A 24,967-nucleotide genomic window follows, 5' to 3' on the forward strand; every position below is an offset into this window, starting at 1 on the left:
AAATTACGCTGCACTATACATATTGTGGCATATGCCAGGAAAACAGTTTAATGCCGCGGTCACATCAGGTACAACTTGCCATGTGATTTGCATGCCGTTCAACTTGCAAACCGCATGCCAAGTCGCACCCTATTGTCCACAATTCAAACAGTCAAAATTGGTGCGGAGCCGCACCGATTTCTAAAGTAGTACATGTACTACTTTTGTAGCGATTTGCATAGACATCTGTGTCAGATGTCTTGCAAATTGCACTTGAAATCGTCATCTCACCCCTAGCAGAGGCTAGGAGTGCAGGATGAGTGCTGACATGACAACCTGGAGGAGGGGATCACTTTGGTAGGCAAGTCAGTCAAAGTGCTGTAAATACGATAAGGCTTTCAAATATAGGTACAGAAATAATTACCATACGTTTTCCACGCTTCATTTCTTGTATTACAGTTTTGATATCAAAGTCACCAACTTCAGCCCTTGACGTCGTTGTTAGCTGGACTGTACCAGAAGAGAAAAGCTGCAGAAATAAAAATTTAGCATCATTTTGTTGTACATTAGAAACTAAATGGTGTTTTTTTTCTCTCCCTACTAGATACAGCATGTTAAGGCCTTACTGCAGGTGGGCTAAATCTGCCCAGAAATGTATACAAGGGTGGTTTTCTCTATGCATTCATATTAGAAATGTACAAGGGAAATCTAACAGACTGGGATATGATCAAATCTGCAAGCTTCGGATGTGGCAAATCCCTTTTGCTAATATTGAAGGCCGGTTCACACCACAGAAACAGACCAGATGCACACAAATGTGTTTTTGGTGCATTCTGGTGCACCCCCCTCCCCCTTTTCTTTCCTGGGCTTAGATTGCTAGAAGCCAGCACCTGCCAGCATCCCAACAACCAGTGACTCATCTGTGCTGTCAGCAGCAAGGATGAGTCATTTGTTGTTAACCACTTGCCCTCCAGAGGATTTACCCCCCTTCCTGCCCAGGCCATTTTTTTGCATTACGGCACTGCGTTAATTTAACTGACAGATGCGTGGTTATGCAACGCCTCACCCAGAAGAAATTTAAGTCCTTTATTTCCCCACGATTGAGCTTTCTTTCGGTGGTTTTTGATCGCCTGTGCGCTTTTTATTTTTTGTGCTATAGGCAAAAAAAACCTGACAATTTTAAGAAATTTTTTTTGACTTTGCTATTAAACATGTCCAGTAAAAATTGGGAAAAAAAACCCTGACATGGCTATAGACACCAATACGGTGAACAGTGCTAAAAAAAAAACAAAAACAAAAAAACACTGACACTGTACTAATGACACTGGGTAGGAAGGGGTTAATGTGATGGGCGATCAAAGGGTTAACTGTGTGTAGGGAGTGTTTTACTAGGGGACGGGTGTTTGTGTGCTTCAATATAAGCACATTGATCAGGATGGCTGTGCTATGCAGTGTGCCTGAGCTGACAGGGAGGAAGACTGTTTGTAAACAAAACAGTCTTCCTCTCCGTCGGCGATTGTCGGTAATCACTGGGCGCCAGCGGGTAATCAACGGCCAGGATCTGGTAATTGACATCCGCGGTCACTGTGCCACCGTGTAGCAGTATATCAGCTATATCGCGGCAGGTAAGTGGTTAAACCTGCTTTAAACTTTGTTTTTAAAAAATTGCTGACAGAGGATATTTAAGACAGAAGAGACACTGTTGGTCTCTTCTGTAATGCGTCAACCTGCCGGTCAGCCATCACGTACACAAAGCTCAGTGAAAACTTACAGCCTCGATCTGTGCCACTGCGATATGACTCCCTTGCGCATGCACAGGAGTGACATAGCGGCCCAGCAGGGATTAAGTCACTGGTTGTTAGGACACTGGCAGGTGCAGCAGCTAATGGCCAACAGAAATCACAGGCAAACAAAACGCATTCCAGTGCGTTTTACTACATTCCAGGGCAGATCAATGCAGAAAAAAAATGCAGCATGTTCTACTTTTGTTGACTGCACTAAAACATACTACACTGGTGTGAACTAGGGCCACTAGAGTACATGGAAAATGCAGTGCATGAGGTTTTGATGCAGATTAAAAATGCACTGGACTGCATGTGGTGTGAACCAGCCCTTATTGTGGTTTTAACAAATTGCTCATTCTAAACTCAATGTCTTCCATACTAGTGCTATATTGCAATTATTTAGTTATATAGATGGAAGACATTTAGGGGGACCTTTCATAGTGGAAGTAAATGCAAAACCTAACTCACTCTAAACCAGCTCTCAGCCACATTCTAAGACTAATCTATCTAGGCCTGTAAAGAACAAAAATCACTAAACCCAACTGTTCTGTAGCCGCTCGGGTCCAGTCCCACGCCGACATGTCAGCAGCCACTTAAGTGTGTACGAGTGTGCAGGAGAGGCAGCTGACAACAGAAGCCCCATAGTAGCTTCATGGGTGATGTCACTTCCCATGCATTTCAAAGCTGCTTACTGTCTCCTGCATACAGAGGGCGCCGCAGGACATCGGGCCAAATGGTTTAGAGTTAGTTAGGTTTTGCCTTTACTTCCACTTTAACTTGCTCTGAGAAAGCGAGGTAGGCCTACTGAAACAAAAGTGAAGCAACAAATTATGTAACGGACCATTGACGCTTACACTGCGGTCAACACCTGGAGCTGCAGGGGAGAATAAAAAAAAGGTGTGTATAAGCGAGTTGGGAGATTGGCTTTGTAGTATCTCTAGTCCTTTTGGGCCCCCTAAAAGCCTGGTCAAATGGCCTACAGGTAAGACAATAAAACTAATAAGCAATTTACAAAGCTGCACAGTTTTTTTTTTTTATATCAACTGGGGTCCTTTGCCTGCATATGCTATATTCTGAAAAAGGTGAACTTTAAAGAGACCCTCACTTTGCTGTGTTAACACCCTAGTATTTCACAACCAGATTTTATACACAGTTCTTGATCCTGATGCCAACATTTAAACACATACCATACATTTGTAGTGAGCAGCGGCCTTTTTTGCATTAAACACATGCAGTTTGCCCCGCGTTTCATTCTCTTCATCTCCTGCATGACAGAAGCCACACTTCGGTCTAGTGTCACTTGGACTGCTTCTATGCGGTGATCTATCTCTCTGGAAAGCAAGAATCAACAATGCAAAAAACACAAAAAGGTTGAATCAATTTAAAAATACTTCTGGCTGTTTTAGGTGAAGTATTCTGAGTATTTAGAAAGTTGGCAGAGAGGTTTGTTCAGCTATGTGGGGGCTGCTGGCTGTATGCATTTTGCTGCAGAGTTTAAGTGCAATGGAAAAAAAACAAACAAACAAAACAAAAACAAAAAAAAACAAAAACAAAAAAATTTTGTTCTAAATACTTAAAGTATAAATAAATAGGACTTTTGTACTCCGCATAAAATCATTTTCTCTTAGTTCATTGAAGGACAACTTCACTTCTTCACGGATGGGATTAATGCCGCCATCTTCAGGAGCACAATGCTAGGCACAACTTAAAGTGGCTCTAAAGGCATTTTTTTTCCTTTAAAAAGTGGTTCTAAAAAGGCAGTCCCCTTTGCCAACTGCCCACTTGTGCATGCTCGCTCCCGAGCTGCCTCTGTGTCTATGGGACACACAGAGCGTGGCTCAGTCCTCGCCCCACCAACTCCCTCCTCACTGAAAGTTCATAAAAATATTGTGAAATCCACTTATTCAACAAGATCCAGAACGTCAAACTCTGTGCTCCCCGAGTGCGCTCAAAAAAACAAAACAAAAAAAAAAACAAAAAAAAAACAAAAAAAACTTTCCGGATCTCAACGACGGCAATCTAGGAGGGTTTAAAACAATAAGAACACAAATTATAAAGCTCTTGGTGTTGAATAAGTGAATTTCAAAATTTTTATGAAGTTTTTCATTTTATATAGAAATACATATATGGACAATATTTAGGCGATTGCACAATATATGTGACTCACATTTTTGCTTCAGCCAAATTTTTTTCTTTGAAATATTGGTTTACTGCATGTGATTTATATATAGGGGGAAGGGCAACTTCTTAAAATCTGTGAAGAACGGTTTAAGCAGGAAAGACAAGGGACAAATACCCATACTGGAAATGTTGGCCCCACCGTGGTCAACCACTCCCACTGGGTGAAGGGGAGGAGCTGCCCCTCCATTGTTGCTGGCATGTGTGCTTCATGAACGGTGCGAAAAGGGGTAGGGCAGAGCAGATGCCCACAGTCAAAATGGCAGCTGTGGGAACGCTACACTGCTTGCTCACAGTCGCAGCAAAAGGTGCATTTGTGTACCCAGTACAGCTCCCGGGCAGTACACCCTCAGTATGTCCATGCTATTCCAGTGGCACCAGGCACCCTTTGCTCCAGGACTAGCCCTGTCAGTAGAGGAAACCCGTCTACCCTGGCAAGTGAATACTGAAACTAGAAAGAAAGAGCTTGCAGCCTGCACTTCAGCTACAGCAGAAACTCTCAGCAAACTTGGGACTTGTAGTGCTCCATCAACCAGATACCTCGAGGGGGTAGGGGATAAACACCTCAGATCCCATGCTGATTTCAGTGACATTGGCTAAAAGGCAGAGCTCAATAGAAAGCCAGGTCTGACCATCGTACACATACACCCTACAAGCCACTCTGCAAAAGAGATATTGCAGCCAATCCCATTATTGTGGGAAACTTCATGCATTCGATAACAGTGCTGGGGAGAAAAAAAAACCCACACAACAAAACTAGGTCCACTCTCCTGATCGGTGGACAGAAAACTGATCTGTGTTGCAGCTGTGTCCAATGAATGGAAGAAACAAATTTACAATTGCAGTTAAGTTTTCTGTTGCATTTACTCTGCTTTAGCGTCTCATGGTGATGCTTCACAAGTAAGCCATCTTAAAAGAACTGGGTAGGACTGAAACTTAAGCTAGCTGCCTGACAGTAGTAAAGAGCCGATGACACTATCATGGCTCTATCATGTGATCAGCTGCATCCAATCACAGCTGATCACACGTAAATAGGAAATGCCAGTTATCAGCTCTCCCTTCCTCATAATGACAGTGTGTGAGGAGAGCCGTTAAGCAGCATTTCTCAGAGGGGACATCTACACTGATAATCAGGGCACTGATCATCAGTGCCGCCTCGTCAGTGCCCTGATTGTCAGTGTCATATATGAGTGATGCCCATCAGCGCCCATCATTGCCACCCATCAATGATGTCCGTCAGTACTTAGTGCCACCCATCATATAAGGAGAAAAATTACTTATTTACAAAATGTTATAATAGAAACTAAGGTTTTCAGTCTTTAGTTTGTTTAGCAAAAAAAATTAAAAAATAAAAATACAGTGGTTATTAAATACCACCAAAAGAAAGTGGTCTCAGAAAAATTAAAAAAAGGTTGTTTGGGTAGAGCGTTGCATGACTGTGCAATTGTCACAATCAAAAGTGCGACAGCAATGAAAGCTGAAAATTGGCCTGGGCAGGACGGTAGTAAAAGTGCCCGGTAGGAAAGTTGTTAAATAGCTACTTACACTGGAACTGCTTTCTGTCTCTTCTGTACAGTGTGAAGATGGGAGTTTGCTCTCCTCCGGCTGCCCTCTTGAATTTGTGGTTCTGGACTTTCCACGGGATCCTCTCCCTCTACCACGGTGGCGAGAGGATGGACTCAATTCTCTGTGACCAAACCCTTCTTCTAACTCATCTTAGAGGGACAAAGGAAAAAAAATAAAAAACAAAAAAAAAAAAAAAAAAAAAACACAACACACCTTTTAGCAGGAAAAGTCAACCTTAAATTGCACCTTCAGTTTTCCAGTGTACTTCCTTTTATACTTTTAAAACCTTAGTAGAGAAGTACATTAGTATGTCTACTATTTCAATAGCTGGAAAGATGTTAGTTTACCTTTGTTAATAGGGACTGCTTCCCATTTCATGGCTAAAGTCTGCCAACCAACATTGCCCGTCCAGTACTTTTATGTTTGTTACTGGGACTTCATAAAAGGCAAGGCCAAGCATCTTGTGGGGTCACACTAAACATCATAAGTCCATGTGCACAACAGTCAAATCTTATCCAAATTAATTAGGTGAAAAATTAGTGCAGTTTTAATAATAAAGTGCAGAAGAGCAGATACTTGGTGCAGGAAACACAGGGCTGTGCTCCCCCTCCTGTGTTCCCCCACTCACCAATTGAGAATCCTGCTTTTAACTGGAGGAGTGGTGGAGGACTGAGGGAAAAAAAAAAAAAAAAAAAAGCCCAAGTCCAGGATACTCCGATCCAACGCATCTTGACCCTTATTGCGGTGCTTAAGGGTCAACATGTTGGTGAGTGGAGGAACACAGGATGGGAACACAGCACTGTAATTCCTGCAATGCTGCAAGTGTCCAATTTTTCACCTAATTCAATTACGTAAGATTGTACTGTTGTGCACTTATGGACTTGTACGTTAGTGTGTCACGTTTATAAAGGGCAGAGCTGTTAACTTGTATCATTTGAAGGGTATTTAACCTTTGTAAAAGCAGCCACTCTAAGGATTTTTTACCCATTATCCTATACACTGCTCAAGAAAAATTAAAGGAACACTTTAATCAGAGTATAGTATCAAGTCAGTTAAACTCCTGGGATATTTATCTGGTCAGATAAGTAGCAGAGGGGGTTGGTAATCAGTTTCAGCTGTTTTAGTGTTAAAGAAGTTAACAACAGGTGCACTAGATGGGCAACAATGAGACGACCCCAAAACAGGAATGGTTTTACAGGTAGAGGTCATTGACATTTTTTTCCCTACTCATCTTTTCTGACTGTTTTTCACTAGTTTTGCATTTGGCTAGGGTCAGTGTCACTACTGGTAGCATGAGGCGATACCTGGACCCTACAGAGGTTGCACAGGCAGTCCAACTCCATCAATACGTGCCATTATCAGAAGGTTTGCTGCATCTCCCAGCACAGTCAAGAGGAGATTCCAGGAGACAGACAATTACTAAGAGAGCTGGACAGGGCTGTACCCCATCAGCTGGACCAGTATCTGCTCTTTTGTGCAAGGAGGAACAGGATGAGCACTTGCAGAGCCCTATAAAATTACCTCTAGCAGGCCACTGGTGTGAATGGGTCTGACCAAACAATCAGAAACAGACTTCATGAGGGTGGCCTAAGGGTCTGATGTCCTCTAGTGGGCCTTGTGCTCACTGCCCAGCACCATAGAGCTCAACTGGCATTTGCCATTGAGCAGAATTGGCAGGTCCGCCACTGGTGCCCTGTGCTTTTCACAAATGAGAGCAGGTTAACCCTGAGCACGTGACAGACGTGAAAGGGACTGGAGAAGCCGTGGAGAACATTATGCTGCCTGCAACATCGTTCAGCATGACCGTTTTGGTGGTGGGTCAGTGATGGTCTGGGGAGGCATATCAATGGAGGGACACACAGACCTCTACAGGCTAGGCAATGGCACCCTGACTGCCATTAGGTATCGGGATGAGATCCTTGGACCCATTGTCAGACCCTACGCTGGTGCAGTGGGTCCTGGGTTCCTCCTGGTGCATGACAATGCTCGGCCTCATGTGGCAAGAGTATGCAGGCAGTTCCTGGAGGATGAAGGAACTGATACCATTGAATGGCCCCCACACTTGCCTGACCTAAATCCAATAGAAGACCTCTGGGATATCATGATTCAGTCCATCCACCGCCACCAAGTTGTGTTTCAGACTGTCCAGGAGCTCAGCGATGCCCTGGTCCAGATCTGAAGGAAATACCCCAGGACACCATCTGTTGTCTCATTAGGAGCTTACCCTGACATTGTCAGGCATGCATACAAGCACGTGGAGGCCATACAAAACTACTGAGTACCATTTTGAGTTGCTGCAATGACATTTCAGCAAAATGGACTAGCCTGCTGCATAATTTTTTTCACTATGATTTTAGTCCTCTGAAGGTTGATAATTTCATTTTAACATATTACCCAGTCCATATCAGTATAGATATCCAACATGATATTTTTCCCCATTGAGATCTGATGTGTTTTCAAAGTGTTCCTTTAATTTTTTTTGGAGCAGTGTATATTCTAATATTTTCATTACATATATTTTTATTAATTCTTTAATACACTTATTACTCACTATAAAGTTACTAAACCGCGGGTACTGTATATAGAAAATAATCTTGTACTGTGTGCTCTTACTTCACAATGCTTAAAGTGGTTGTAAAGCCTGAAGGTTTTTTTTTTTTTTAATCTTTGTGTATTCTATGCAAGGTAAAAAAAAAACAAAAAAAAAAAAAAAAACACCTTCAGTATGCAGCCCTCTCTAATACTCACCTGATCAAGTAACGTGCATGAAAACAGCTGCTGTCCTGCCTCTCCACCTCCTCATTGGCTAAGAGACAGCAGCAGGAGCCATTGACTCCCACTGCTGTCAATCATAGCCAGTGAGGAGACAGAGCAGGACTCGGGAGCAAGCACGCATGGGTGCCCCCACAGCAAGTGGCTTGCTATGGGCACCCTTAGAAGGGAAGGGGCGCACAGAACACTGGCAGGGGACCCGAGAATAGGAGGATCAGTGCTGCTCTGAGCAAAACGCTTGCAAAGAACAAGTATAACATGTTCGTTATTTTATAAAAAAACATTTAGCCTTTAATATCACTTTAAAAAAGGGAACACAGGTTACCTTCTATGGCAATCAGAGGACTCTACAGAAACATCAAGCCATAATATTTTAGACCTGGATATTTACCTTCTGAGTTATGCAGCTGTTCCTTGTGTTTTCTGCAATAAATCCTGCAATCAAAAAACTATAAATTAAATTATAGCAGAGTCTAAAAATTTACAAAAGTCAGTAATAACCAGGATTACAGCCACTTAAAACGGTAATAAACCCAAAGTGTAATATATTGCAGCTTACCAATCATTTAATGTGGTGGTTGTATTAGTTTTCTTTAAGAGGCCCTATGAACAGGGGACGTCTTTTTCCTCCACTGAATGCCTGCACTCCAGGAGAGGAAAAAGCGGCTTAAAAAAAAAAAAAAAAAAAAAAAAAAAAAAAAAAAAGACACCTAAAGCCACATTTTGCAAACATGTTTAGGGAAGTCAAGCATGTGGACGTTTATCCATTCAATTTACCAGATTATTAATTCATTGCGGCCACTGGAACGAACGAACGTGAAAGCGTGCGTGTCACATATGCCAACATTGAGCGTTTAAAGGGCAGGAAGGGATAATAAAATGCGCCTAAGAGCAGCATTTAAAACACCCTGTGTTCGTGAGCCCCTTTTCTAATGGTGATCTGGCCAGTAACACACCCAAGGCAGAGGGGCAGTATGTGCAATGCAGTGGGTATGACAATGGCAGCATGTGCAGGAAAGCAGTGTCGAAAGATTGACAGTGGGCAGCATGAGCAGGAGGGGAGGAAAGAGTATAACAGGAGACGGAATATGCAGAAGAAAAGTATGAGAATGGACTGTAGGTAAAGAAGAGGATTTCAAATTGTATTACAAGAGGCAATTTGTCCAGAAGGATGTGAATGGTACGCCAAGAGAGATTTAAGAGCAGGAGAAGAGTACAGAGGGTATTAAAGAGGGGAAATATGTGCAGCAAGAGATATGACAGTGAGTAGAATGTGAATGAGTAGTGGAAGCTATGACAAAAAGGGTAATATATGCAGGTGAGGATCGCAGAGGATATAAAAATTGGCCAAAATTAGTCCAGAGGATTGAAGGGACATCGTGTGCACCAGAGAATTGTGGAAGGTAGGAGAGCAAGCATTATGTGCAGGACAAGAGTGTGGAGGGTAAGACAACTGGACAAAACAGTTGGCTTTTGACTTACAAATCAGTAGTTACTGATCTTCCCATAATTAGAAACACAAATCACTGGAAAATATGATTAGTGCCACACAAAGGCATGATGGGAGTTAAGAAATAAGCCCCACAATGAATTAGGCTCCCATTTACAAACTTATAGAGTAATTATACAGCAGTAGCATTACAGCCAAGCTCTTACAAAAAAAACAGAGGATTTCACAAAAAAGAGGAATAGAAGCTATAAAAAAAAAAAAAAAAAAAAAAATAGATAAAAAACAGAAGGAGAAGGAGTGAATCAGTGGAATTAGGGGAGTTTAAAAATCAGGTCTAGAAGGAAGTGCTGAAGAAGTGGAAGATGGGACTGGACATTGGTGTATTTTTTTTTTTTTTAAAAAACAGAAAATGGCACAGCGACGCTGGAGAATATTATACTAAAGATAATAAAGATGATACTTTAACATTCAGGTCTTTAGCCTTTCAGTTGTAATGCCAGCTACAGAAGGATTGCACACTGGCAAAAAAAAAATTAAAAAACACCCTATACGCCAGCCCAAGAGAACCCCTGCTACTACCTACATGCCTCAGGTTTTTAGCAAAGCAACACTGAGCATATGATCATAAACAGTGGGCTGGACCCTGTGTATCTCAACAGACTGAAAAATTAGGATTTTTGGCTTATTTGTAAAAATCACAGGACTGCATATCCATTACTACTTTGATTAGGTTGCCAGGTGAATTAACACACAAGAATCTCAGCATTTTATATGAACATTTGACAAAGTACTTATAGACCTCCTAGAATTTAATGGGCATGGATTTCAGGTCAGCATTCCAAGTGAAACCAGGTGGTTGGGATTTCATGTGTGAAGTTGGACGCACAAGAATACCATCCAGTCTTTATGGACACTTGATGAGTTGACTTGCATGACTGGACACTTTAGCACGGATTTTTTTTTTTAACCCCTTCAGGAAAATAAGCTCACTTCATACATTGGAACTGTGTCACAATTTAATTATTGCAGGAGTGTGGAATTCTACATTTGGTTATGTAGTTTGTTGTTTAAGCAATATCATTGAGATCGTGTTACTCACATTTTGTTCAAGCGCACTTGTGTTTATTTTAGTAGATCACTGAAAGTTGTATTACTAATTTGTTATAGCGCTGCACGTTACACGTGTTATAGTCTACAAAAGTGTGAATGACAGTGTTAGCTGGCTGCTTATTAATGACCATAGTTGCACATACAGTTTATGGTACTGATTTTGACACACCCCTATCCCTCAAGACGTGGGCTTCAAAAGCCATGCTATCAAAGCCAGCAACTGTAAAGCAGGATGACAGACTGGACCCTGTGACAGCATCCTGTGACCAGAAAGAGCTCATAGCTTGTCTTCCAAAATATTTATGAGGTCTGCATGCTACACTCTTCTTGGCCAAGCAGTTGTGATCAGAATCGTTCTAAAGTCCTCCTACTTTAACCTGAGCAACAGGCGAGGAAGAAGCAGAAGGGGAGGGAAGGCAAGGATCAGGGAAAAACGATCCTAAGAAGTCACCAGGGTATTTATCAAAAATGCCTGAAGATCCCCAGTTGTTGACAACTCAGTCTGCTGTTGAATCGGGACACCAAAAGATACACATCTGGCATCCCTCACTGCAGACAAATCTATGAACACCTTTGAGTGAAGAACCCATTCCTCTGGATTCAGCTGCTGACAGTTGAAAAAGTATGCCTGGCGATTTTCTATACAAGGAATGTGCATGGCAGAGAGGGTCAGATTGTGAAGTTCTGCTCAAGACAAACAACTTGTTCCTGAGCAATGCAACTTGTCTCTCCTTGATGATTAATGGATGCTACAATCTTGGCACGGTCCTGCTGCAACCCAAAAAAGGGAGATAATGTAGGAGAGCCAGCCGAATTGCCCAAAGTTCCAGGACGCAGAATGGCAACTTCTGTTACTCTGAGAACCACGTTGCCTGAACCAAGAGCTCCTTCAGAACACCTCCCCAGCCCAATACACTGATAACAGAACCGGAGCCAAAAACTGAAGCTTAGCGGTGCTGGAGGAGTTCTGCCTGGGCAAGAATTCCTGCCCTTTTTTGGCGTCCATTCAACTGAAAGAGGCAGCATTACCCAGGTAGTTATGAATATTAAGCACACTGTGTCCTGTGACATACGATTAAGAAAAACATTTTACTGCTAATGCAAAAATCAAAAATTTTTTTTTTCTTTTTCGCTCATCCATTAAAGCCTAACCCCAGATTTTGTGATACGTTAAATTTCAGCCAAGCTGGGGGGCTGGTGTCAGTTGTAAATACCGGTCATGTTTCATGCTGCACCCTAAAAATAGGTGTGACATGAAACGTGGTCTGAAAGGTAGACTTAGCTTTCAACACCTCAACTGCGCACCAGGGGGTTAATGCTATAAGCTGCGGACAGATCACCCAGGAGTTCCGGTACACATGCTATATATTAAAGCAGAACCTCACCCAAAAGGGAAATTTCCTCTTGTTTGCATCCCCCCACCCTTCTCTATAGCAGTTAACAATCCAGTGTATGGGGTGCCATTAGGATTAATGTGTTTTTGCTGCGGGTGTGGAAAAGTCTGCGATTTCTACGCATTCAGATGTGAAACTAGCCTAAAACTGACGCCCCTTTAAAAGTGTGTTGTTACAGAACACTGAAAAGATCTAGTGATTTATACTTTTTTTTTTAATTCTGATAATCAAAGCTCACTTTATACCTACAGGTATATTCCTTGTGATGGGTTTTCCTGTATCTGGGCTTTATCATGCAAACCGCAGTGATAATGGTAAGTCCTGCGGCATGTCTTTACTTCACAACCAATAGTTGCTCCAGGACAATGGCAGAGTGTACACATCTAAAAAAGAAAAGATAAGATGACCACCAAACATTTTGCAATTCAGTCTGAAAGCAACTTCTGTCTCATGTTGTTGTAGGGAAGAAAGAAAAACAAAAAACAGAAAAGGAAAAAAACACCACATTTAAAAGTACTTGAAGCGCCCCATATATTTGAAGTCTGACAGTTAAGCCTGGTACACACGATGAGTTACGAAAATTCTCGTAAGACAAAATACAACTTCCCGCAATGGTGTCATGTATTGTATTCTTTCGTTTCTGAGTATGATCAGAATACTGATTAAACTAATATTGTTCTTCTATTACCGTTCAAGAAAAATTGTTGTGCTTGTCCCTTCGGATAATTTTGCATGAACTATCGTGAATGGCTTTCGAAAGCTGTGTACCAACGTACAGATTATCGGACGATCGCTTTGAAAGTGGTATTTTTCATCTGATATCCTCATTGTGTGTACAAGGCTTTACACGGTGTTAATTCCTCCAGAAACATTATACGATCTAATCACTAAGCCAAGATATAATAGCTGGAGCTAATGGGGATTCCCAATGCAAAGACACATTGTTCTTTGCTGAGTTTTATTAAAATGAGGAATTAAGTCTTTGTATGAAACACTGAAGGCATGAAATAAATAGACCCAGGGGTCCAGGGAAATAGCAGCAATGGAAATTGTCAATATTACATTTGTTGCTTTAGAGCAATTTGTATAAATAACCGGGCAGAACCATCACACGTGAAGTGGTTCCCTCTGTATCACATCCTCTCCAACAATGAGTAGGCTATGGAGATAGAGGCCATTCATGACAGGGAACGGGTGTAAACAGTGCAAAATAATTATGACCGATTTTTTTTTGCCATTTGTGCAGTCACATTCCGTTAGAAAATGGTCACCTAAGAAGTCTTCATTGAATGTTTTTTTTTTTTTTTTTTTTTTTTTTTTAACTCATCTCCTGTTCTACATTTCTCATAACCATCTATACAGGAGTCAGTGATGACCATGACAGATAGTGAGAGTGAATCTCCCTAGAAGGGACACAAACAGCAATAAAAACCATGATAGAAGTTATTAAACCTTCACATTTGATGCAAAACTAACAGAAAAAAGGCTGGCTTTATATACACTTGAATGTGCACTAAAGCATTCATTTTTAAACCTATTTTAATGCAAATTACACATTTGGTTCCAGTTTTAAACTGTAGCTTTGCAAAAACACAAAACTGAATGTTTTCCAGGTCCTGGAAGGTGCAGTAAAAGCAAAACCATCTTTTAGCACTGCAAGTTAGGAAACAGAGCCGCTGCATGCCATAAGCAAGTATTGATGGCTACCCCATGAATATATACATTTACAAACCAGTGTTTTTGACATGCATTGATAACATTTATAGCCCGATTCATTTTTTATAAAAAATACTCTATGGATAAAGCAGTTTTACCTTTCTATAAATAAACATTTCAGAACAAAATGGTTTGCTGGCTGTATTTCACTTAGAAGTAGATTAAAAAAAGTGTTGCATTCCCAATTTTATTTTGAGGTACAATAGGTCACAAATGTTCCCATAGACAGTATCCAATCACATTTGACATTTACCAGTTTTTTGCCCCTTCTTAATTCCTTCTGGATATCATCTATGGAGAACCCACCAAGGTTTTCACTGACAGACTGAGTAGATACAAGTGCTGATGAAAACAGCTGAGGAAGGGAAAAAAAAATAAAAAATTGGTATGAATTAGAGTGACTTCTCTGTATGAAACAATAAAACAAAATTGAATGAACAGATGTGTCTACACATACTTACTATTGAAAAACGCAATTTCAAAATATAATCTAACTCCCAAACAAAAACTTAGGATGAGATATTTGGTCAAACATACATTTCAGGTAATTGTAAATGCTCAAGTTTTTTTCACCTTCATGCATTCTAAAACCTTCTGTGGTAAGCAGCACCCCAGCATCCCTAAAATTTACCTGAGCCCCATCCCAATCCAGCGATGTGCACGGAAGCCTTGGCTCTCCTGGGTCTCTCCCTTTTCATTTGTAAAGAACAGCAGCAGCTATTGGCTCCCGCTTCTTTCAATCACAGCCAGTGAGCCAATGAGGAGAGAGTGGGAGTGGGGGTCAAGCAACACTCCATGTGTAAATAGACAGAGCAGTGGCTCAGAAGCGAGCCAATGCTATTCCGAATATAGGGCTACTATTGTAATCAGAGTGCCATAAAACCAGCACAAATGGAATGAAAGGATCACGATAATTGAGAGAACCTTTCGAAAGAAACTGAGCTTAGGCCTGAATTTTCATTCCGAAGTACAAGCATGTTCATGAAAGATCTCAAATTTGTCTGTTAATGTCTGTTCCCTTTGGGCAAACTCTTTTCCATCCCTGTCCATGTGATAGTGCCAAAACAGGAAGCAAGGAAAGCTTTCAACAGTGATGACAACAGCAATCAATATAAAATTAGCAGAGTGGGTAAAGTTGGGAATCTTTTAGGTTTTGACTGTGTCTTCATTTGAAATATTTCCTCTTATAGGTGGCGCGTCAGAACAGAAGGGTAAACCTCTCAGGAGACATAACGACATCTCTCTAACCAAACCAAAAAAAATATAGGTTTTGGTTGGCATTAGGCTGTCATGTACTTTTAACATCAAAGTATCAAAAATACTATCAGATTCACACAGTCAAGAACTGAGGAATGGTTTGCGGCAACTGTCAGGGCACATATGGTGTGAACAAGACATAAGACTTCAGCTTGATAGTCATGGATGAAAGGTTACATTTTTTATTTTTAAAGTGTTTAAAGTATGTAGAACCAAAAATGTTTTTCTAGTTTTGGATAGTGGAGGAGGATTAGAACCGCTACTAATTTTTTGCCACTTTCCAGCAGTCTGCATTCGAGTGCTTTACCCTCAATTCCTGTCTTGCTGACAAGGATTCAATTAGACAAGCGAGGTAGAATTTGCAACAGTGTTGCATAAAGAAAGAAAAAAAAAAAAAAAAAAAAAGAAAAACTGACACAGGTTCTAGCATTCCCACTAAAGAAATACATTTTTCTGTTTTAACAGAGCTCCCTTCACTTGCTGTCTGGTATAGTGTTGTCTGCAGGGCAGAAAGCAAAGTTAAGGTGTTACTATACCCACAACAGTAAAATCAGCCTGTATATGCAGTAAAGCATGCTTCTTATAAAGGGTCCAAAGGGTCAGGGGTTATGTAATCGCATAGGGAAGAGAAAGGAGAATGAAAACTCCTCCTACACTAACAGTAGTCACAAGATTTCTCTAACTGCATATGTGAAAAGATATTTAGCAGTTTATATTTACTAAAATAATTTCATTTCCATGTTTTGTGTACTGTGGTAGACCAGATATAGTGAATGCAGGGTCCTGGGTTTAGTAACACTAATGGATTCCTGAATAGGAGTAAAAAAAAAAAAAAAAAAAAAAAACTAAAAAAAAAGAAAAAAGGGTTGTAATCCTTTCCCAATCTTTCCAGCTGGAAAAAACAAAACAAAACAAAACAAAAAAAAACACCAACAACACACGTTTGGTGTGTTGTTGGTGTAACATACACCAACTTCTACTATGTTCCAGTTTCAGACTGCCCAACAGCAACAGACAACAGAGCCCCTTTGAGTTACGTAAACATAGTATTTGATGCTATAGTGCACTCAGAAGCTAGGATACAATCTGCAAGGTTAGGCAGTTGCAAAGAAGGCAAGAGTCAAGACTTCAGATGACCTTGCATTCCCTGACAAGTTGAAGAAACAAAAACTAATTAAGGTGTTAGATCTACAGTAGATTTTCATAAGCACACCCTAATCACTTTGAATTAAACATTGACATTCTTGCAAAAACTCAATAAAAACACACTGATCCATGCAAGGTTTCATTGACATAAGAGCACAACCTGTGTCTCTCCAGCCATCCTTATTTTGACAGTCTGACTGCATAGAACACATGCCCTTCCCTGGACTCAAACACAACCCTCTGTACTGAAAAAAGGACTCCATGTGCCTATATGAATGAGGCCTACAACAGTACAACTCTTATAATTAAAAAATATATATAATAATGACCTAAAAAGGTGTACTTGTGCTACAAACATTTACCTGGAAGGAACCATAGGGGACCACATACATCTTTATTAGAGTGCAACTATGCGCAAGATAATAAGAACATTTATACTGCAGTCATATACCAGCGCCCCCCCCCCCCCCGTAAACTTGTGTTATTAACCATTTATCCTGCCAGTTACACCTAAACCTTCTACAGAAACTCAGAAGCTCTAAATGTAGTGTGATGCTGATGTGAAAGACTTCATCTGCAAAGTAAATGCTTGGCTCCAGCCGCAATTAATCTCAACACAGAGGTATGGTAGGTAGCTCCAAAGCATCCTCTCTCAACCAAGGTAACATGGCTTCCTGAGGTTTCTTCAGGCGTGCCTTGGCAAAATGTCTCAAAAATTACCCAAAACGTGTATACAAGCCAGTGGGTGGAACGGCCCTACCTTTTAGTTACACACAGCCACAGGTTTTCATTGTGCTTCATTACGACCTTCTAGCTGCCGAAATCCTGACCACCAATATCATCAGTTGATAAGGAGGTTGGCAGCTGCCTGCACAGCATCCTATTTTGACCCTCCCCTGCCCCTCTCCATCAGTGCTGGGGTCACATTAGCTCAGTGATGGAGAAAAACGGAGGGAGAAGAGAAACACCGGAATACTAGTCAGTACCAGTGTGCAAGTGTATTTACTTTGGAAGAATAAATCACCCCTAATGTTGGGTGTCCTACATGTGTGGATGTTGCTGCGTTATATAAACCTATTAGAATAGTTTCTCACATTTTAGAATAGGGTACCTCAAGACTGTCCATAATTTTAAAGGGTGCCTCAGGACTGTCCATAATTTTAAAGGGTGCCTTTACTGAAAAAAGGTTGAAAAACACTGCTCTAGAGACGAATGATATCCACAAGCAACGTCAATTACCAGCATTTGTATCCTGGTGCCAGCTTACTAGATCATTGCTCAGTATAGATTCACCTATAGTTTACTACACATGAACATTTCAAGGTACTTAAGTGGACAATATGGTAGCTGGAAATGTATCAAGTTTGGCCATATGTGCTTCTAAGAGCCAGCCAAATGACCAAGCTAAATATCTAAATCATGAAGACCAGTGTATCCTCAGGTTTCATACAGTGGCAGATGAAGTTTTCATATTAATGATTCTTCCTTTCAGCATCTAGTCACAAGTGGGCCAACTACAGTTAAAATAAAATAGAACATTGTCTTTATTTGCTAAAATACACCATATAGCAACACCTTTACCTGAAAGAGTAGATACTAACCAAGCATCTGTGATGAGCTGCCACCTTCTGGTTGCTGGAAACCAGCAACTGTCCACACTCTTTCTCCCTGTTGGACCTGCAGAAACCACATTTTCGCTGCCGTAAGGATCCTTTCTTCTGTGCAGCAGAGGCAGACATGATTTGCTGCTTGCCAACTTTGTTTCAGACTGTAGAAAAAAAAAAAAAAAAAAAAAAAAAAAAAAAAGGAACAATTTTTAAAAACACTGCTTTTTTCAAGAGGGAATTAGGTATTCGCATAAAGGAAAGATCAACATCTATGGAGCTGTTATTTCAATACACATTCTCAGTTAGGAGACAGTGTATGAGGTTGAAATAGATGCAAATGTCAGACTTCAGCGGGATTCTGACCCTCAGAATCAGACTAAGAAAAAATAAAAGTTAAATGGACAAGAAGCCCAGTTGTAACTGACTTTAAAAGAGGAACTGAACGCCTGAAGCTGTGCCCAAAAAGGGCAGGCACAGGGCAAGAGAGTTGTCACCAGTATCGTCTGTGATCTTCATGCAGTTGACTTTTAGCAATTACTGACTTGCATCATGGCGCCTGGGTTCACACACTGCCTCCCATAGACTGCAGTGCAAAACTCCCTCCACTTACTTCAGTTAATAGCAATCTTATATGAACACTTACACTATATTGCCAAAAGTATTGGGACACCCCTCCAAATCATTGGATTCAAGTATTCCAATCACCTCCATGGCCACAGGTGTATAAAATCAAGCACCTAGGCATGCAGACGGCTTCTACAAATGTTTGTGAAAGAACGGGTCGCTCTCAGAAGCTCAGTGAATTCAAGTGTGGTACCATGATAGGCTGCCACCTGTGCAATACGTCCATCCATGAAATTTCCCTGCTAAATATTCCACGGTCAACTGTTAAGAGTTATAACAAATTGGATGTTACAGCAACTCAGCCACAAAGAGGTAGGCCACGTAAAATGACAGAGTAGGGTCAGCACATGCTGAAGAACACAGTGCGCAGAAGTCGCCAACTGTCTGCAGAGTCAAAGACCTCCAAACATGTGACCTTCAGATTAGCACAACAGTGCAGAGAGCTTCATGGAATGGGTTTTCATGGCCAAGCAGCTGCATCCAAGCCTTACATCACCAAGTGCAATGCAAAGTGTCAGATGCAGTGGTGTAAAGCAAGCTGCCACTGGACTCTAGAGCAGTGGAGACTTGTTCTCTGGAGTGACCAATCACGCTTCTCTGTCTGGCAAACCGATGGATGCGTTTAATGGTTGCCAGGAGAACTGTACTTGCCTGACTTCATTGTGCTAAGTGTAAAGTTTGGTGGAGGGGGAAATTATGGCGTGGGGTTGTTTTTCAGGGGTTGGGCTTGACCCCTTAGTTACAGTGAAAGGAACTCTTAAAGCGTCGACATACCAAGCCATATTGGACAATTTCATGCTCCCAACTTTGTGGTAACAGTTTGAGGATGGCCCCTTCCTCTTTCAACATGACTGCGCACCAGTGCACAAAGCAAGGTCCATAAAGACATGGATGAGTGAGTTTGGGATGGAGGAACTTGACTGGCCTACACAGAGTCCTGACCTCAACCAGATAGAACATATTTGGGATGAATTATAGCAGAGACTGCGAGCCAGGCCTTCTCGTCCGACATCAGTGCCTGACCTCACAAATGTGTTTCTGGAAGAATGGTCAAACATTTTCATAGACACTCCTAAACCTTGTGGACAGCCTTCCCAGAAGAATTGAACCTAGTATAGCTGCAATGGGTGGGCCAACTCAGTATTGAACCTACGGATTAGGACTGGGATGCCATTAAAAGTTAATGTGCGTGTAAAAGCAGGCATCCCAATACTTTTGGCAATATAGTGCATCTACGCATGCTACCCTACTCTATCACTTGCGAGTCTGGAATGCACTGCTACAAACTTGCACAGGACCCTTTTTGTAATGGTACTCAAACATGCAATGCATGTGGATTGCATTTGAGTGAGCCACCTCAATAGGAACACAATATCTAGCCTGTCATATGAACCTGAGTTTGAAAACACATCTAGAATCACATATATGTGAACCAGGGTGGCTCCATTCACACCTGAGTGTTTTGGGATCAGGGCAGCATCACTGATCACAAAACACAGGTTCAGGTGCCAGTTACTTTCAATAGCACCTAAAACGTGGTGCGGTTTTGCTGCGATTGTCGCAGGGCAAATTGCATTATGTGAAGCTTGTCGCCAAAACATTGCTTTGTCCCGGGCACTGACATCCCATGCTTCACAAAACAAAAGAAAAACAAAAAAAAATGGCTCCTAATTTTTCTTAGCTGGCTCCTAGATTCAAAGCAAATTTGTCAAGCCCTGAGCTATAAAGCTGCAGGCACAGGATTATCTAGACTCCCTCAGAAAACAAGCAAGCACAATCCTATTTTTCAGGAGCAACGCCAGACAAACATTAACATTTTCAAATGCTTCCTATAACACAAATCTTCATCTTTCAAATTCAGGTCCGCTTCAAATGCCTACTAATTTACACTCTGTCAACACCACCCACACTCCTAAAATATCTACAGTAAGAATCCCCCATTCGCACTAAGTCATTAGAGTTTTTTTTTTTTTCTTAGTGTGACATGCCATACAGATTTTTCTTTGGATTGCGCATTTTGGCCCCATAGACTTATTAGGTAAGTTTCAGGCGCTGAACTGCAGGCACCCGAATGCTCAAAAGAGAAGTCTATGCGAAGGCAAAGCCAACTAGAAGCAAGTCAAACTCTGCTCATTAGAAGATCAGCTGCAGGTCCAATATGTTTTTCAATGAATTCTGAATAACCTTAAGCGTGTCAAACTGTCAAAGCAGCAACACAGACAGGTCCTTAAAGTATAACACAAGCCAGGCTGTGTGTGTCCAGAGCCACCCACCTCACAGGATTTGACTCCAGCTGATACCCGAATCTCCTGTGAAACCAGGAAGTGAAAGGAGAAGACCTGCAGCTGTACAGCGCTGGATCAATCAGAAGAGACAGGTAAAATGTGTTTTTGGGGGTAGAAAAGGTAGACAAACTTTTTTTTTTCCTTGTGCGGGCAATGCAGAAAAAAAAAAAAAAAAAAAAAAAAACGACTTTAGAACCACTGGTCAAGTGTGCCCCATCTATGGCACATATACACCTATGTAATTTCTTGCTGCTCAGTAGTGGTCAGTGTGCCCCCCCTTTCATTGGTGGTCAGTGAGAGCAGTGTTACTCAAAGGATTGCAGAAGTACTCAAAGAGAAAGGAAGATGATTCTGGAGGATTAGAGACAGAGAAGGAAGTGGCAGGCACTCTAATGCAAACTATGGTACGGTTTACATTTGTGATTGTCGTGATGGACATATCCTAGTGACCATTTTATGCTCCCTCGTGCAGATTTTTCTGTTTAAAAATGTGGGCAGCATTTAGGCTTTAAAGTTAAGACAAAAAAAATTAAATAAATATTATATATATATATATATATATATATATATATATATATATATATATATATATATATATATATATATATATATATATATATATATATATATATATATATATAAAAAAAAAAAAAAAAAAAAAAAAATGTATCTCTCTAGTACGTGCACCACTTCCGTATGTTTCATCCTTTTAAACATGCTGCAAGTACAGGAAAACAATGAGATAATGTGTCAAATACAGTGTATATTCTACTTTCCTCCTTAACATAACAGTAATTTTGCATCTGAATTTCAAAACATGTGGTGACAGCCCTGCCTACTTCTGATGGATTACAAGAACGCAGACCTCTCTTCCTCTCATCTACCCCTCCTCACCTCCATAAACCCTCCTTGTTCATAGGACATCAGCCCATGACAGGTATTTTTGTACTGGAAATGATATAACAAAACACTTCCAATTGTATATTTAGCAGACTAAAAGGGAGCAAATAAGAGACGTTCATTGTTGGGGTTTAAATACACTTTAAAGACCTACTTCACTTTCCCTGACCACCTCTTATTTTTGCTGGGTTATCCACAAAAAAAAAAAAAAAATACTCACACTCCCAGATAATCCAGCGGTGTTCTGTAGTGATCTGGCAATCTGCTACTGCACACTGGCTCCTGCGCTGCACCATAATGTCAGTGGCAGCTTGCTCTCTCTTCTAGGTTTTGGCAGCTAGCCCCTGATGATGCACCATGGTGCACGTTCTGTAGGGTACCTGAGGCCGCCTGGGATGTATGAATTTAGTATCCCAAGTGGTTGCAGGCAACTGAATATGTCATCTCACCTAGGCAAGAATACAGGAAATGGAGGAAAAGAAAAACTGGGATCAGCAAAAAAAAAAACAAAAAAACACCCCACACAAGCTACCCATTAGTATACCTCCCCCCTATACAAAACAATACAATTCTGGAAACTCTTACCATTTAGGAGAAACGTCTAAATTAATTTTCATGACCTCTTCACTAGAATTCAAAAGATAACATCTGCTCTGCCAAGGAGCAGGTGTAACAAAAAGGGGTTACATCATGTCCTCTCCTCACTCTGCATTAAAAGGAAACTACCGTTCCCATCAACGACAAGGAATTGTAGTGAATGTGGGTGGGTACACTAGGCCTGTAAATGTTGAATGTGTCTGAGAGTCTCAGTCCGCCCACCTTTGCAAGTGGGGCTGATATAAATTGCTGCTTCCTGGAGAAAGAACTACAGAAGTGATGTGCCAAGACCAGTGGCTGGGGGAATAGGAGGCACAACAGTCTCCCTTCTTACAAACAGGAAACCAAAGAGAAATAATGGTTTGAATTGAATATAAACAGGCTATTTCAGAGCAACTACTGAGTGAACCTTAAGATGGTAGACCTATTCAGTGAAGGTAGGAAATCAGCAACAAGGACATGGAAAAAAAAATGTTTTTGCCCAGAGTTTTGTTTTTTAAACAAAAAAAAAAAACCAAAGTCTGAATGTTAAATAAGAAAAGGGCAGGAGTGATCGGACAGAAAGTGAGCGCGGAGGGTGCAGGTTTCACTTGGTTACTGGAGCCTGATATCAAGGCTAGGCTCTGCTGGCTTCCATGCCTCATCCAATGACACTTCCAACAAGAACTCTCGTCACACCAGGGAATGGATATTTGTGGGACTTAAAGAGAAACTAAATGTATAAAGTTAGAAGCTGTCAACAGGCAGGCTTTTCATCGCAGGAGAAACATGCAATGTCTCTTCTGCCATAAAGTACACTTTAGTTTACATTTCAGGATCCCGCTAGTGTGCCAGGATGACTGCACCCCTGTGCATGCATGGGAGTGATGTCATCCTGTTCCAGCCTATCAAAGCAGCCAAACACTGGCACCTGGAGGAAGCCAGGGAGAAGATACCGATGCCAGTGAGGGGCCTCGCGGACTTTTCACTGTTGGAATGGAAGTATGTGTACTTCTAGCTCTGCTTTAAGCTGACCATACACAGAGCGAAGTTTGGTCAGTCCCTGATGAACCGGAGGAAATTCACTCAGTGGGGGGACCTGTCAGCTGCCTCTCACCTTACATCCCTGGAATGAAATGGCAGGGAAGGAACCGGTCAGCCGAACAGCTGTGGCATCTAATCAGATGCAGGTACTGGTTGGGTATTTAGACAGCTAGTGAGGCCAGCTATCAGAATAAAATGTCTGCAGCGGGAGATCCCTCCATCCATGTGCAGGATGAGGAATCTGTTAGAGGTTTTCTATAGGAATCTATGGGCATCTTCAGCCCTGACATCAGAAGCCAGTCTATGGACTCATGTAGGTGGACACGGTTTTTAAACGCCACCTTTAGCATCACAAGACAGTGCGGTCTAAAAGGAAAGGTTTCACCGTCCTTACCAGCAATGCAGACACACCTCCATCGGGCACACTGCATCCCAACCAATACATGGCAAGGTGGGCCCCAGATCTGTCACCCTTTCTGCATTATCTCAAGAAATGAGAATCTGTAATGTTGTGATGGGCGGGTGCAGGTCATACACAGGACACAAACCTAGTCTACATCCAACAGGATGGTTCTCTCATACACCTGGCGGTGTCCCCCAGGGCCTGAAACATGTCAGGCTGCCGGCACACTGCTCTCTGAGGACAATTTGTGGAGGAGAACATACAGCTCTCATGTAATCACTCCAGAAGTGGTCATCAATGATTCCCTGGAAAACAATTCTAGAAGCGTTCAGAGGTATATCCTGTCACAGCCTGGACTCCCCCCTAAACCCCCCACACTGTGCTCGCACTGTCCCGGCCCCCTCATTCATCACCATCCCCCGCGGCTCCATTCACTACAATGGGCTCCTGCGGGAGGTTCAGGCTGCTCGGCCTCCCGCGCCTTTATAAGAGGCGGAGCCAGGGGGCCCCTCATACTGCGCCCCGCGGAACTCACGCTGGGGCCCTTTCCTTGGCAGCACTCACCCGCAGCCCCCGCTTCCCTCCTGGCGCCGCCGCAGCCGCTGTCACTCTTCTTCCACAAACACAGCCGTAATCTCTAATGTTTGTTTCCTTTCATTCCACTACGTACGGCGCGTTGACGTCACGTCAGCGGCGGGAAGCGCCGTCACCCGCCCCCTGAACCACGCCACGTGTTAACCCCTGGAGGCCCGCGGGCGGCCTGAAGAATGTGACAGCAATGGCTGCTGCCTGAGTGTACGGCGAGCCCAGTGTACAGGGAAGGGGCGGAGAGGAGGAGTGTGGGAGTACGGAGAGATCCGCATCTTCTGTGATCGCATTCCATCGTAGTGGATTGCAGCCAATAGGAATTCAAGGATTCTGGGACCTTTCCATGCAGATAAAGATGTGTAAAGCTGACTCAGGGCCCATTCACACCAGTGGCTGTATGTTATGCACCAAACACTTGTGCCCCGGACACACGATAAGAAAATCGTACATAAAATTTAGCAGAACCACTGATGGAACGATTGTCTCTTCGTTGATGAGCAGGATGTTTTAACCGATAACAATATTGTGAACGAACAACAGTGAATAATATCGCTTCGCATATCAACAACCGATTTTCTATGCGTTGGC

General features: G+C 42.0%; 1 protein-coding gene across 1 annotated transcript in view; it reads right to left on the reverse strand.

Annotated features, from left to right (window-relative positions):
• The window catches only part of PHF6 (PHD finger protein 6), a 48,266-nt gene extending 23,757 nt beyond the window's left edge, over positions 1 to 24,509 (reverse strand). The window contains exons 1-8 of the mRNA XM_089657940.1: positions 24,356 to 24,509; positions 17,954 to 18,120; positions 14,203 to 14,304; positions 12,483 to 12,616; positions 8,671 to 8,714; positions 5,487 to 5,656; positions 2,951 to 3,094; positions 404 to 508 (exon numbers count right to left, since the gene is read on the reverse strand). Coding sequence (XP_089514066.1) covers positions 404 to 508; positions 2,951 to 3,094; positions 5,487 to 5,656; positions 8,671 to 8,714; positions 12,483 to 12,616; positions 14,203 to 14,304; positions 17,954 to 18,091 — 837 coding nt within the window. The 5' untranslated portion in view covers positions 18,092 to 18,120; positions 24,356 to 24,509. The remainder of the gene's footprint in view (positions 1 to 403; positions 509 to 2,950; positions 3,095 to 5,486; positions 5,657 to 8,670; positions 8,715 to 12,482; positions 12,617 to 14,202; positions 14,305 to 17,953; positions 18,121 to 24,355) is intronic.
• Positions 24,510 to 24,967: the final 458 nt, after the last annotated feature.

Source organism: Staurois parvus, unplaced genomic scaffold, assembly GCF_062004578.1.
Source record: "Staurois parvus isolate SC_StPar_1 unplaced genomic scaffold, SC_StPar_1.0 ptg001045l, whole genome shotgun sequence".
Taxonomy (NCBI): domain Eukaryota; kingdom Metazoa; phylum Chordata; class Amphibia; order Anura; family Ranidae; genus Staurois; species Staurois parvus.